This window comes from Tursiops truncatus, chromosome 2 (genome assembly GCF_011762595.2).
Source record: "Tursiops truncatus isolate mTurTru1 chromosome 2, mTurTru1.mat.Y, whole genome shotgun sequence".
Classification (NCBI taxonomy): domain Eukaryota; kingdom Metazoa; phylum Chordata; class Mammalia; order Artiodactyla; family Delphinidae; genus Tursiops; species Tursiops truncatus.
The window spans coordinates 50196785-50212149 of NC_047035.1; the positions used below are offsets into that span (position 1 = coordinate 50196785).

A 15365-nucleotide genomic window follows, 5' to 3' on the forward strand; every position below is an offset into this window, starting at 1 on the left:
CTTATATTTTTAATATGGGAATTTTTTCTTTCTCGATATTCTGTTTATTGGATAAATTTTCATATTTGTGATTGGTATATTGGTTTTTTAATTAATCTAAATTAAGAGCTTTGTGGAATAAGCATAACATTTTAACTACTTCAAGAACACTCTGATGAGCCAGGGTGAGGTTGTGGTTAAAAAGAACAAGACCAAGAGCCACGAGCGATCGCACATCTGAGAATCCAGATCTTGTTTTGCTAACCTTCTAGCTGAGCTTGAAAAAAAAACAGAAGTTTCTCTCAAAATCAGTAGATGGTTTGCTTTGATAAGATCATTTCAGGCCAGTCACCATGATTTTGAAAACCTCTGGAGAAACTGCTGATAAGCAAGTTTGTTTCTTTTTGTGGAAGACTAACAGTACTGCTGTGTTGACCTGGAATGCAGCGTGTTTACTATTGTAAGAAATAACCCAGTGAAGTATTTTGTCCTTTTAGCACTGTTGCTCTCTAGAGGGTTTCACATCATCAAAATCACTAGAAAGCTTTTAAAGCTATACTTGAGTTTCACCCTGCACAGATTCTGAAACAGGTTTAGGATGGGGCTTCCTAGCACGTATGCTTGTAAAAATACAGATGTACATAGGCTCCCCAGAGTCTCATGTGAGAATCACTACTAGAGCGTCTCACCTCTGGCTGACTAAAGAAAAGTAGGGTAAATGTCCCACATGTTTAATGCCATGATTTAAAGATCTTTAATGCCTTTTGAAAGCACATAACATTGAATTAGAAAGCCTTGATGTTGGCAGGCTTTATCCTAGTTTGAAACCAGCATTCCCTGGGAATTTGAGTTTGAATGGTGTTTACTTTTAGAGTTGGGAAGGTATTCCTTTGATGAAGTTTCCTTCTTAGTCGGCCAAAAGCTGATTTTCTTTTAATATGTGGTTTTTCTGACTTTGCATAGATTTCTGTGATGCCACACCCCACCCCCAAATCTAATAGCTGTAAAGGTGTTGTATGATAATAAAGAATTCCTTTCTTTCATAAAGATTTTATTTTCTTTGCTTTCAGTGGCTTGATTAAACTGGTGTTCCAGAATTTTTCCTATGGAGTTAATGAAATGTACAAAGCCTGTTTTCTCAGTGCAACAGTGAAGCACCTTCAAAAGTTTATCCCTGAAATTACTATCAGTGACATACTTAGGTAAGGAAAAGCCGTAAGGGTTGTAAATACAGTCATGTCCTAGGTGAACTTGGGAGGTGGGTCTGACTTGGTGACTTGTAAGCACACTTTCAATCAGTGTGTCCACTGAATTTTTGTGTGCTCTCTCTTTCTCAACAAGTTGTTCATTCCCCTTGCAGTTTGGGCATTGCTGCATCATGGCCCTTAGTGCTTGAACTAGGTCCATTTATGATTATCTGGACTACCTTACAGCATTAAGCTGAAGTCTCCATTTCAGTTGTGTTATGATGCCACCTTCACCTTTGTGTCTAGCTTTCATTCATGATAAACATCTCACCTGAAGTTTTTTTAATCTCCCTGGCCACTTACTCTTGTGATTCCAAAGCCTTCTGACTTTTAATTCTGTATAAGATCATTGATCACCATGTTACCTAATTAGGTAATAAGCATATTAAAACATTATACTTTGATTGATTCTTAAAAGCTTTTAGAAACATACTCATACCTGGCATCTTACCTTGCTTCCTCTGTACTTATTTTGTTCTTTCTTGGATCCTACTTCCCTCAAGGACTATTTGTAGAACAGAAGTGGGAAATAGTATGGTAGCAATCAGTCTGAGTCCTTGCTGTGGGGGTGTGGGGCAAAGGAAGGATTACTTAAAAAAATGTTTTTTTCTTAAAGATAAAAGGCTTTCTGGACTTGATCTATACCTTGTCCTAAATGCCACACAAGCCTATTTTCTTTTTGGTGATATTTTTAGGGTGCTCATCTTTTCCCCTGAACCAGCCATTTGTTAGGCCTAATCAGCAGTGGTCTTTGAGATCCTCTCCTCCCTGAATCCATCCCGCAATGAATCTCTAGAGCACTAAGTGTCTGTCTCCTCAGTAACAGCTGCTGAACTTGCCTGGTGTAATATATCAGCAGCTCGACTCTGTATCTGGGAAGAGAGCAGTAATCATGTCAGCTGTCTCCCTCAGGGGAGCCTCCTGGTCTAAATCTGATTCTCATGTATCATTCTCAGACCAGCCTCTTTGAATCCTTAGAAGAACTATTAAAACCCAGCTAATGTTTTTAACTCTTATCTCTCTCAGCCCTCTACTCACCTTCTGAAATAGAAGGGATAAAAATATCTAGGCTTTATGTTCTTTCACTCACCTATAAATGAAGGCTTTTATGTTTTCAGTGGTCTGCTTTAGCAGACTTGTTATGTTTTATATCTGAAAATAGATTGGTCAAATCTAGTGTCTTTTACTGCTGTTAATATTCCTTGGAAAACACAATAGGTGGGCATAGTGAATTCTGTGTATAAATAGTTGCAGTGAATTCACTATGCAGATTTGATTACCACTCTTTTGTAGAAGCCTGAGGAAAACTCTTTAGACCAGTGGATTTCACATGGTAGAACTGAACCTTGGGGCTTGTGGGTTTTGGTGAATACCCTTGTCTCTGGGTGGAAAGGTGTGAATTTCAGTTACCAGTTTCATTACCAGGTAGTAGAAAAGGGCACACAACACTGTAGGCAGGTGGATTTGGGGACAAATTCAACCCAGTCACAGATGAGTTTCTTTCTGAAGATGGAGAAGCTGAACATATTCAGCAATTCCATTTGATTCCTGTAGCTCTTAAATGCAGGAAATTATCAGTAACAAAAAGAAAAGTGTAGAAGATATGTTTGATACCATTTATATGTTTATACTGTGTATGTATATGGATTGCACATGTAATGTGAAAATAAAAACAAACACGAGAGTGATAAACACCTAACTGAGGAGAGTGTTTATCTCCGGGGAGACAAGAGAATGGGATGCAGAGAGTTTGACAGGGGGCTTCTATCATATCTATAATGCTTATTTCTTAAGCTGTTTGGTAAAAAAAATATTGATGTTCATTATGTTATTCTCTGTACCTTGTTATATGCCTAGAATCTTAAATAATAATAATAATACAAAAAAATAATGTCAATAGACTTCCCACATTTTGAAGCCTAAGTCCTGTTTGCAACCAGTGTAACACCATAAATGCCCTATCATTAATATTGGGGAAGAAGCATATTAGGTAGTTCTGGATAGTAAAAAAGAACCAAAGCAACACTTTTAGTGGAATGTTTAGCTCAAGATGGTGTCCTTTAGTTGCAGTAGCTACCAAAAGGGATCCAGTTGGACTTCTCATTGCCCAGCCAGAGTATCTTGGGCAATAACTTACCAGTGAACATTAGATTAGAATGTAAAGTTATAACCTGTCAAATGTATGCATTAGGTATACAGACTTCTCATTATTAAATGATGATCTCTAAGGTTCCTAATTTTAGCTCTAAAGTCCTTTAATTTGTTCTGTGATTAATTTTGACATGGTAATCTAACAGTAGTTTGTATCTGTTAGCATTGTAAGGATGTAAAATATGACGACATATTTGCCAAGATCCCCTCTTTTTCCCACACTTCATTTTGAAAATATATTCTTGGGGGAATTCTGTAGTAAATTTTCAGACAAGATGTTTTCATTGTAAGTGATAGCTAAAGACTACACTACTGTGAAATGCAAGGGTAAAAGCCAAAAATCCTGCAATAAAGGTGATCTAGACCCTTTTGCAAAAAAGGGTTTCTCATTCTTGGTACTGTTGACGTTTGGGGCCAAATAATTCTTTATTGTGGGGGACTGTCCAGTTCACTGTAGAATGTTTAGCAGCATCCCTGGACTCTACCCACTAGATGCCAGCAGTACTCCCCTAGTATGACAACCAAAAATGTCTCCAGACGTTGCCAAATATCCTCTGGGGGCAAAGTCTCCCCTGTTTGAGAGCTACTAGTCTAGAGAATTTGGTAACCCTCACACTGCAAAATACTAATAAGAGAGTCTGGAGAAAATATAATAAAAATCCCTTGAAATACTTATAGCTGAGAGTGCAAGAAAATAAAGGCATCCCAGAAACGAAAACAGAGAGGAAATTGAATACCCAAGAACTAGGAGGAATTAGTGCTGATGCTGACTTGGAAAGGTAGGGAGGATTTTCTGATTTTGATGTAAATATAACTGAGTTTTGTTTTAATCTGTGATTTACAGACAATAAAATATGCAGATCTTGAGTGCTCAATGAAGTTTGGAAATTGTATAAACTCATGCATCCACCACACAAATCAAGATATAAAACATTAGGGACTTATATTTTAATTGCTACTCAAGTGCTGGAAAGGAAGCCTTGGGTCTGTAAAAGGTAAAAAGTTGGAACTGAGATCCCTTTGTAAAACCAGGGACTCTGGAAGGGCTGTACCCTCAGTGAAGAGGAAGTCTAGAAAAAAATCTCCTAAAAATCTAGAACCCTGGGCCTTCCCTCACAAGTACTTGGAGTTTCAATTTGTACCACTAGTTTGATCTAGGAACTTTAAGCTGAGAAATGGATCCTGCTTCAGACTAACACTTCTGCCTCTCACTCTCTCACTTTAAACAGATTAGAGTGAGTGAAAATCAGGGTAATTTGACCACAGACTGAATATGGTTGATACTAAGCAGTTAGTAGTTTTGTATTATTATTAAGAATCCTTTTAAGAGAAATATACATTGAAGTGAAATGATACGCCATCTGGGGTTTGCTTTAAAATAATCCAGTGGAGAGAGGTAGACAGAGTGGGGATATAGATGAAACAGGATTGGCTGTGTGTTGATTATTACTGAAACTGGGTAATACATACATGGGAGTTCCTTATACTGTTCATTTTACTTTTGTACATGTTTAATATTTTCCATTAAAAAAAAAGGTGTTCCTAGAATGGTTATACACCTGGAGTGTCTGACAGAAGCAAATATAAAACCTCTGTGGAGGGACATAATTTCAACCCAACGCCCCCTGCTGAATAGGAACTCACCAGCAAAAGTTCCAAAGCACTATAAGTGAGAGTAAGCAGATAGAATAAGTACTAGAATTAGACTCTAACAACTTTGGATAATAGTAATATTAGAAACCATAAAGTAAGTATGCTCCAATGAATTTTTTTAAAAAGGGAATGAAAAAAACTGAAAAAGAATAATAATTTAAAAAATACCCTAGGCAAATTTAGAAACCAAGTAATCAGAATTTCTAGAAATGAAAAATATAGTTCTTAAATTTTAAAACTCAAATGATTAAGTTAGACAGCTGGTTGGACCTCCCTTAAGAGAAAATTAGTAAATTGGAAGGTAAATCTGAAGAATTTAGAGAACAATGTTGTAAGCTAAAGATGCATCATGTGCAAATTAAGACATGGAGAAGATGAGAAGATTCCAGCCTACATCTCATAGGAGTTCCAGAGAAGTTGAGAAGAGGCAATACTTTGAAGAGAAGTAGTTGAGAATTTTCTGGAATGGACAAAAAGACATAAAATTCAAGATGTACAGTGAGTCCCATCTGAATTAAAAAACTAAATACAAGAATGTAAATAGATTATATAACTTCCAAATAGTAGAGGAAGAAAAAAGAATGTAGAAAACTCAGTCAAGAAAGGAGGTGGGAAAACTTCAGAAAAAGATCGGGTTAAATAGCATAAAATAATATAGTTGAAATCAAATATCAGAAATTATAATAAATGCAAACGTGTTAAGACAGAGATTATCAGGTTGGATTTTAAAAGTCCACCTATGTGTTAGGCAAATGCTTATTCGAAGAAAGATGAGTCCTAGGTTCATTTTAGATAAAAGACACTTTAAGGTAAAAAATTATTGTTATAAATAAGGAGGGTCACTATAAATCTGTTGCATATGATAACAGAGCTAAGAAATACAGAGAACAAAAACTGACATAACTGGAAGCAGAAATCAAATCTATAATTGTGATGGGTGATTTTAAGACATGTCTGTTGATAGATGATAGCTCAAGCAGATAAAATATTAGGTTTGAGGGGAATTCCCTGGTTGTCCAGTGGTTAGGACTCGGGTCACTGCTGGGGTCCAGGTTCAATCCATGGTCGGGAAGCTAAGATCCCCTCAAGGCACTCGGCATGGCCAAAAAAAAAAAAAAAAATAGCTTTGAATAACACAATTAAAACACTTGATTTAGGGACTTCCCTGGGAGTCCAGTGGTTAAGACTCTGTGCTTCCAAGGAACTAACATCCCACGTGCCGTGCAGCATGGCCAAAAACTTAAAAGACCAACAAACAAAACCACTTGATTTAAGGGATGCATAGAACTCCCTCACCCCCGTTATAGAATACTCATGTTTTTCAAGCCCTCACAGAACATTTACTAAGGCTCAAAATGATCTAAGCCCTAAACCAGTTTGTCAACAAAATTAAAAAACTGGGCATGGAAAAACCATGTTCTCTTGTTGCAATCCAGTTTGGTTGAATATTAATAACAAAAATACCCTTTCTTCACATTTGGAAATTAAGATGGAATGGTTGACTTGCCCTATATCACCACTCCCAATTTAAATATGCTCCTGTGAACTTCTGTTTTTAGATTAACAGTAGATCCCATGTGAGTTTTATAAAATACTAAATTGTCCTATTTGGAACTGTCCAAAGATGTCAGTTGTAGCCTGTCATAGCTGTTTTCTAGCCCACAGGATTATGCCTGCCACAGAATAATAAAGCAATAAATACAACACTTCTCAGAAGAATGAGTGCCGTTAGTTACATATTTACCTGTTGTTTCTAGACATATTTAAGGGTCTAGGCCTTGCATTTCTATTAAATTTAGCTACAAATATGGCAAAATATGTGGCTACAAATAGCATTAAACAGTTAAATATAGCTAAATTCACAAATATTAAATTTTCTGAATCATTTGTTCTTTCAGTTATTAAAATAGAATTTAAAAGTATTGAGAGTTAAACAATTAAAATTTTCTATCCCTATTGAATACTTCCTATGAACACAAGTCTAGACAAGGGGGCAAAATAGGACTGTTTTATAAGATTCAGTTCTGGCCCTGAAGATGTTTATGGTTTATTTTACCTGAAATTTCAAAATTATAATATTCATCTCAAGCTGAGATATTCTGAGGGGGAATGCCTATATGTAATCATGCAAAGAAAAACCCTGAAATTTCATTAAGTGCTGAATAGGGAGCATGAAGAATTTGGTAATTTAAACATGCCATGTTAAATAGTTACTTTAGTTTGAACTAAAGTGAGTTTCTTAGAAAAAGTTAATCTTGTATATTTTTTTTACAGTTTGGATTATAGGTTTTGAATACTTGGGCAGGACTGTAGGGGATGTCGAGAACATAGTTGGTGTTTGTAAGAGGAATAAATAAATATAGACACATTTTTAACCGTAGTTAATCAGTACTAACTTCTATTTGCTTAGAAAGAGTAAGGAGAATATACTAACTAAACCTTCATGGAGAGGAAAGTTTTTATTTTGAACACTCAACATCAGCAGGTAGTCATGCCACTGTGTGTCCCCTGCATGTTGGCTTTCTGTGAGATAAAAGGAGAAGGACAAGAAAACTCATAGAGATGCTCACAACAGCAGTAGGAGCATTATCCAAGAAAAGAGAGGAGAAATGCTGTTTTGATTGGTTGAGAGAAGCTACAAACACAGAATGTACAAAATAGACCACACACTGGCTAATAGGCTGTTATGTATCCTTACCCTAAGAAATTTCAGCTTCAGTCCCATTCTGCCTCTTTGTGCTGTATTTTTTGCGGTACGCGGGCCTCTCACTGTTGTGGCCTCTCCTGTTGCGGAGCACAGGCTCCAGACGCGCAGGCTCAGGGGCCATGGCTCACGGGCCCAGCAGCTCCGCAGCATGTGGGATCTTCCCGGACCGGGGCACGAACCCGTGTCCCCTGCATCGGCAGGCGGACTCTCAACCACTGCGCCACCAGGGAAGCCCTTTGTATCTGATTCTTCCTTGGAAATCCTTATAGCTCAAAAATCTCCTGTCCAGATTCCCTGCAGCCTTCTATATTACAGGTTACTTTTATTACAGAATCTTTCACCCCTGTTGTTGTAATTCTTATTTATCTCTCTACAGATGAACTGTATAGCTATGTAACTTCAGGCAAGTTACTTAATCTCTCTATTTTCTTTGCTGTTAAATATAAACTATAAACATATCAGCCTCTTAGAGTTGTTGTGAGGATTAAATGAGAGAATTCCTAGCATGGAGTAAGCACTTGGTAAAAAAATAGCTATTATTATCATGATCTCTCCTCAGCCAGGCTGAGGTCTTAGAGGGCAGTGCTCTCGTATTGTTCTTTGTATCTTCCTCAAGTGCTTATCTGCATCTGCCAGAATCAATAAAAAGTGTTTAATATTGTTGCCTGATTTCTTGAGTCTTGCTGGTGTGTATAAGGCAACTGTTTGCAAACTGGGTTTTCTTAAGCAGTTTCAGTGGAGGCACTTTTGGACTCCAAAATTATTTTATCCAGATTTTATCTGTAAACTTTATTTTTAAAACTAAAAAAAAAAAATCTAATTTGTAAACTCAAATGTTGTAAAACAGAACTTTTAATGTTAAAGGCTCTTACTGTATTAACATGCTGTTAATTCATTTTTGTGCTTTTCCTTTAATTAAGAGAGTGTGTCATTTCTCTTTAATTAATTGAAGGTTATCCTGATATTAAATGCTAAACAGTTAAAAATCAAAACAAACTACAAAGCCAGAATTTGCTGCCATTTGCAAATATTTTTTCCATAACTTTTAATAGTGTACAACCAAAACATAAAAATACTTAGAATTCTGTAGCGTATGTAGGAATGTAGCTGACACACATAATTCTTGCTTTCTTTACCTTGTATTATCTTGCTTTCTATTCTAGTGATTGATTGTATAATAAATTCATTTTGTAAATTTAAATAAAAATACATCTATTCTAATTAAATATGGATTTATCTGCTAATTTTGGAAAGAACCCATTTGTGTATTTTAGGGTAAGGATATATGCTTGACAGGCTACAACTGGCAGCCTTTGGCTAAACACAAACCTATTGGGTTTTCACATAATTGTGCATTTAGAAGAATAAAGACTTTATTGCTTTAAGAATACTTTGAAACCACTGACACGTATGTAAAGTGTCCTGTCACTTCTAGTCAGATGACTACCACTCTCGCTTTTGCAGAGGTCCAGCTGGAGTAAGAGCCCAAGCCCTGGATAGAGATGGAAATCTCGTAGAAGATTTTGTATTTGATGGAGGAGTTGGGGATATTGGAAATCGCATTCTTCATGTGAGAAATGCACCTTCCCCTGCTGCCACTTCTTCCCTTGCAATTTCTGGAATGATTGCAGATGAAGTACAACAGAGATTTAAATTGTAAATAATGAAAGGAGCTAGGTATGCATTTTAATCTCCACATTCAGCAACAAGAATGTACTAACTACATTCTTTAAGTTTCATTTAAGAAAAATGGTTTAAAATGTCATTTTAGATAACCACTGAATTTTTTAAATTATGTAATGTGGAAATAATGATTTTTTAAAGTCCATGCTCTTTAAAAAGGTACAGTTGTATCTGTCCTGAATTCTTGACTTTGTTAATGACCTGTCCTCACCAACCATGATCTAGAGATTTGGCTTTTTTGGAATTTCTGGGAACTATAGCATGAAAAAGTGATTATTCCCCTAACTTTTTGACTTTATAATATCTAAGCTTTTTTGTCTTTCCTAGACAAGAAAATATATTGTAGGTTGCAAACCTTTTAATTTTGAAGAGTCATAGAAAAGCTCACATCATTTAGAACAACAGTATTTGTATTTGGGAATTTAAAATTGTTGATTCAAATACATGAAATTTCACATTTTGAAGTAGTTTGAATAAGATTCTGTCTTATCTACATTTGTAAGAAATAACTTTGCAAAAGAAACTCAAAGCATTTATTATTCGCAGTTTCTTTATAATTCACTTGGTCTGGTGTCATCCTAAATCTAAACAGCAGTCCACAATGAGTATTTTGCTTACTCTTCAGTCTTCTGTGGTTGAGAAACTAAAAGAACTTAGAATCCTGACACTGACATACAGAACTTTGTAATTTAAAATAGTATTTATCTCTTATATCTCTGTTCTTCAGTCATACCAAGGTTCTCAGATGTTGGCCAAGATCACTAATGATTCATGCCTACTTGACTTTTCCAGAATCCTATAAACCTTTATGAGGATATTTCTTCATTTGGGGGAAATACCTAATTTTGAGGCATTCACTTTTGTACACCGCAAAAGTGCCTTACAATCGTGTATTTCATGAGTATTTTAAATTGTTTAAAGTGCCATACTGTATACTATGTACTATATATATACGTGTGTGTGTGGTATCTGTTGAAATGATTCTTGCAATACAGAATGTTGGAAAATAGAAATATAAATGAAAATATGGTATAACGTGGGGAAACTTATTGCAGAACCACCATTTAGGTGAGAAATTTTCATCCATTCCCTCACATATGCTGTCTCTGGATTAATCTTCCAGTCTTCATTTTTTCTTTCCTCTCGTCTCTCCAAAACTGTGTGAAGGATGAGTCAGAAAGATGAGCATTTTGGTTGATAGCAAAACTTACCAGTTTTCTTCCTTTTCACTTTAAGCCAATGATTACATTGATTGAGCTACCTCATCAATTAATTTGAAAGGCTACACATCATCAGCTCATGTTACAGAATAGCACATCTCAGGTGAATAGATTAGACAGTTCTTCAGCACTTGGGATGAGAATACTGAAAGCAGTTGGAAAGTATTCACAGAGGAAACAAGCCCTAATGGTTCTTCATAACAACTGATTCTTCCAAGAAATGTGATACACAGGGTATTTTCTGTTTCATTGCAAGACTATTAAGAGATGGAAAATATTACAATTCTCTATTTCATTAACAGTAAGATTGCATATACACTAAGCTGTGAAAGACTGAAGTTATAAAAATAACTACCCTAATTAAAGCAACCCCCATTCCATTTGGGTCTTTACTATACCCCAAAAAATACAAGTGAAAAAATGATTGAAAGCATTTTGAATGTGTAGATTATTCTATTTGTAAAACGTTTTTATTTATGTCAATAGAGTTTTGTTGTGGAATAATGCTATAATATTTAAAAGTTTTGTGTATTTCTAAGAGAGAAGAATTGTATATTAATATTAAAAATATTTTAATGAGCTTTGGTGTTGTGAACATAAATTTTAGTTTCATAAAAACTCTGATTCAGTACTTACCTGGGAGGGGATATACCATGATCATGAAGGTGGTTTTCCCAGGGTGCAGCTCATGCATTGCACTCCGGATGTGCTGACCCCTGCAATTTCCCCAAATGTGGGAAACTTGGCTGCATGATTTGTGGTATTGGGGAACTGTGTTTGCGCTTTCCCCTGTTTTTTTCTGTTTTAACAGTAGAGATCCTTCAAGACCGTTTTCTAGGGGTCCAGTGGTTTGTGTTTATCTAATACTGAAGAGAACCTTTAGTGTGTCATCCATTTAATGTGGGTACTGGATGGTGGTTAATATGACACAGGGATATGGAGAAATAAGGATTTTTTTAAAACTCTGATTCATATAAATTTTGAGCTATCAGTAGGCTTTAAATAGCAGCCAATCAAAAGAAAAAAGCTTGTATTTGTGTATAATGTAAAAATGAGGTAGAGTAGTTTATATTTTGGGTAAAAAGTGTAACACTAGGGACTTCCCTGGTGGCGCAGTGGTTAAGAATCTGCCTGCCAATGCAGGGGACACAGGTTCGATCCCTAGTCCCGGGAGATCCCACATGCTGCGGAGCAACTAAGCCCGTGAGCTGCAACCACTGAAGCCCACGCCCCTGGAGCCCATGCTCCGCAACAAGAGAAGCCACCGCAATGAGAAGCATGAGCACCGCAACGAAGTGTGACCCCCACTCGCTGCAGCTAGAGAAAGCCTGCGTGCAGCGATGAAGACCCCACACAGCCAAAAAAAAAAAAGTGGAGCACTTTCCTACTTACAAAAAATGGCTTTCCATTTGGTAGTGGTAGCAATATCTGGCTGACTTCAGTGTCATCCTCATACCCAGAGTACCAGGGAACATTATTTCTGTTCCATAGTAGAATGTGTATAACATACCAATACACAGTGCTTTTTCCATGGAGAGGAGGGCAATAAGTAAATCTTTTGGAACTTCATACAAAATTATTGTTCCTCTTGGGAAGACATTTTTGGTATGCCACCTCTTACACGGGGTTGGGGTTCTGGGCATGAGCCTCCCATATGGGTTATAGGGCAAATGATCTATCTGAGTGCCTGCTCCAATTTCTTTCCAGCAGGTGGACTATTAAGAGGACCAGAGTTAGCTACAGCAACGGACCATGAAAGTGAGTGACAACAACATTTATTGTTTCCTGTGGCATTGCTTTGGTTTGCTACTGACTGGCAGCACTTGTAGCTTTAAATAAATGGAGGAAGTAGGAGAGAGTAAATGCGAGGAAAGTTAAGTCCTTCTTGAAAATGTTTTTCAGTGAGAGAATTTTTTTTTTTTTTTTTTTTTGCTGTACGCAGGCCTCTCACTCTTGTGGCCTCTCCCGTTGCGAAGCACAGGCTCCGGACGCGCAGGCTCAGCGGCCATGGCTCACGGGCCTAGCCGCTCCGCGGCATGTGGGATCTTCCCAGACCAGGGCAGGAACCTGTGTCCCCTGCATCGGCAGGCGGACTCTCAACCACTGCGCCACCAGGGAAGCCCTGAGAGAATTTTAGTGGTAAAATTTTTACTGCCTTTTAAAATTTGAAATGTGCTTGGGTCATTCAACTTATCTCCTTAAAGCCATTCTAAATTCTAAAAAGACAAGTAAAATTAGAATGAGGTATCACCTCACACCGGTCAGAATGGCCATCACCAAAAAGTCTACAAATAACAAATGCAGGAGAGGGTGTGGAGAAGTAGGAACCTTCCTACACTGTTGGTGGGAATGTAAACTGGTGCAGCCACTATGGAGAACAGTATGGAGGTTCCTTAAAAAACTAAAAATAGAGCTACTATATGATCCAGCAACCCTACTCCTGGGCATATATCCAGAGAAAACCATAATTCGAAAAGATACATGCACCCCAATGTTCAATGCAGCACTATTTACAATAGCCAAGAGATGGAAGCAACCTAAATGTCCACCAACAGAAAAATGGATAAAGAAGATGTCGTATATATATACAATGGAATGTTAGCCATAAAAAAGAATGAAATAATGCCATTTGCAACAACATGGATGGACCTAGAGATTATCACAGTAAGTGAAGTAAGCCAGACAGAGAAAGACAAATATCATATGATACCACTTATATGTGGAATCTAAAAGAAAAACAAAAAAGACACAAATGAACTTACTTCCAAAACAGAAAGAGACAGAGACAGAAAACAAACTTATGGTTACTAAAGGGGAAAGGGTGTGGGGGGAGGGATAAATTGGGAGACTGGGATTAACATATACACATTACTATGTATAAAATAGATAACCTACAAGGACCTACTGTATAGCACAGGGAACTGTACTCAATATTATGTAATAATGTATAAGGGAAAATAATCTTAAAAAGCATATATATGTGTGTGTGTGTGTGTGTGTGTGTGTGTGTGTGTGTGTGTGTGTGTGTGTACAACTGAATCGCCGTGCTGGACAACTGAAACTTATACGACATTGTAAATGAACTATACTTCAATAAAAAATTTTAAAAATAAATTCTAAAGACAAGTAAAATTATCAAATTCTTAGTATGATAGCATATTAATTTTAACTCAAATTTATGATTGAGTTTTTGTTATATATCCATAGGCCCTCTCTCTCATGGTATCAGTGTGTTTAATACTTCTATTTTTCAACACTTGAAGCGTGTGTTTCTAATGAGGTTGGAGTTTTTCATTTAAAAAAACAGCTTTTAATTAATGTTTTGAATAAGTACAACATTCATATAGTTGAAAATTCAAAAGTCATAAAAAAGTACACAGTGGCAAGTCTCCCTCTCTCCTCTAGCCTCCCAGTTCTTATCCCTGAGGCAACAAAACTTATCAATATCTTGTGCAGCCTTGCAGAAATATTTATATATAATAAAATACTGTCTCCATTTTTTTTTACACAAGTGGTAGCATACTCTGCATACTGTATTATACATCCTGCTCTTTTCGCTTTGTGGTGTATCTTGGAGAATGTTCAAGTGGCCTGAACACAGTGGTCTGGTTCTTTTTAGATGACTTTATAGGTTCCATTCTCTGGATTTATTATTTGTTGAACCAGTCCCTTATTCCTACTGATGATTATTTAAATTGTTTATTTCTAGGGTGTTTTTTTGTTGTTGTTTTGCTGTAACAAACAATACCGTAATGAATAATACTGTGCAAAGTCATTTCACATATGAGCAAGTATACCTATAGGACATATTCTTAGAATTTATCGGGTCAAAGGGTATATGCCTTTGCAACTTGGATGTTGTCAAGTTGCCCTTGATGGAGATTGAACCAATTTACCAATCTCACCAATAATCTATCAGAGTACCGGTTTCCCCATATTCTCACCAACATAGTATATAATCAAACTTTCTGATCTGTGCTATTCTAATAGGTGAAAAATGATAACAGTATTATTTAAATTTGCGATTTTTGTAATATGAGGTTGTGCATCTTCAATATGTTTGAGACATTTATATTTCCTTTTCATATCCTTTATCTTTTTTTTCTTATTAAGTTTTAGTCTTATTAATTTGCAGGAATTCCTTTAGATGTTAGGGAGATTAACTGTGTAGGAAATGAGTTGCGAATATTTTTTCCAGTTTGTTATTTGCCTTTTGGCTTAGCTTGTGGTGTTTTTCTTTGGTATACATTTTAAAAAATAGAATTTATCAATCTACATTTTATATCATAGTAGAAAGGTCTTTGTACTCCAAAGTTATAAACAGATTATTTTATGGTTTTATTTTTTACATTTAAATATTTGACACATCTTGGCTTTAGCCTAGTGTAGAGTATACAGTATTGATCCAACATGTTTTTCTAGGTGGCCCATTTGTCTGGTTGGGAAACTTTTTACTGGTGTCATTCTTGGATTATCTTCCACATGCACGTGGATCACATTTCTGTTTGCCTAGCCCACAGATCACAACTCAGATGCCTGTAGAGACTAGGCAGGTTACATAAAAGGGTGAAGAGTGCCAGCTGGGGAGTATAGCCAACTGGAAACGGGATGGCATATTTTTCTAAAGAGGCAGCCACTACCCCACTGCCTGCTGATTATTCCCTTGCAGGAAGCATCAGGGCCCAGTGTTGCCAGATCTTTGTCAAGAGAAGCTGAAAATCCAGA

General features: G+C 36.5%; 1 protein-coding gene and 1 non-coding gene across 7 annotated transcripts in view; both read left to right on the top strand.

Moving 5' to 3' along the window:
• The window catches only part of L2HGDH (L-2-hydroxyglutarate dehydrogenase), a 50107-nt gene extending 38886 nt beyond the window's left edge, over positions 1–11221 (top strand). For all 6 annotated transcript variants that reach the window (XM_033851162.2, XM_033851161.2, XM_033851160.2 and 3 more), the window contains 2 exons: positions 1050–1181; positions 9202–11221. In XM_033851162.2, the coding sequence (XP_033707053.1) occupies positions 1050–1181; positions 9202–9397 (328 nt within the window). In that variant the 3' untranslated portion in view covers positions 9398–11221. The remainder of the gene's footprint in view (positions 1–1049; positions 1182–9201) is intronic.
• Positions 11222–11268: 47 nt separating this feature from the next.
• LOC117311295 (U1 spliceosomal RNA) lies at positions 11269–11432 on the top strand. The gene has a single exon (XR_004525512.1). It is a non-coding gene; the product is annotated as a U1 spliceosomal RNA (small nuclear RNA).
• The last annotated feature ends 3933 nt before the right edge of the window (positions 11433–15365 follow it).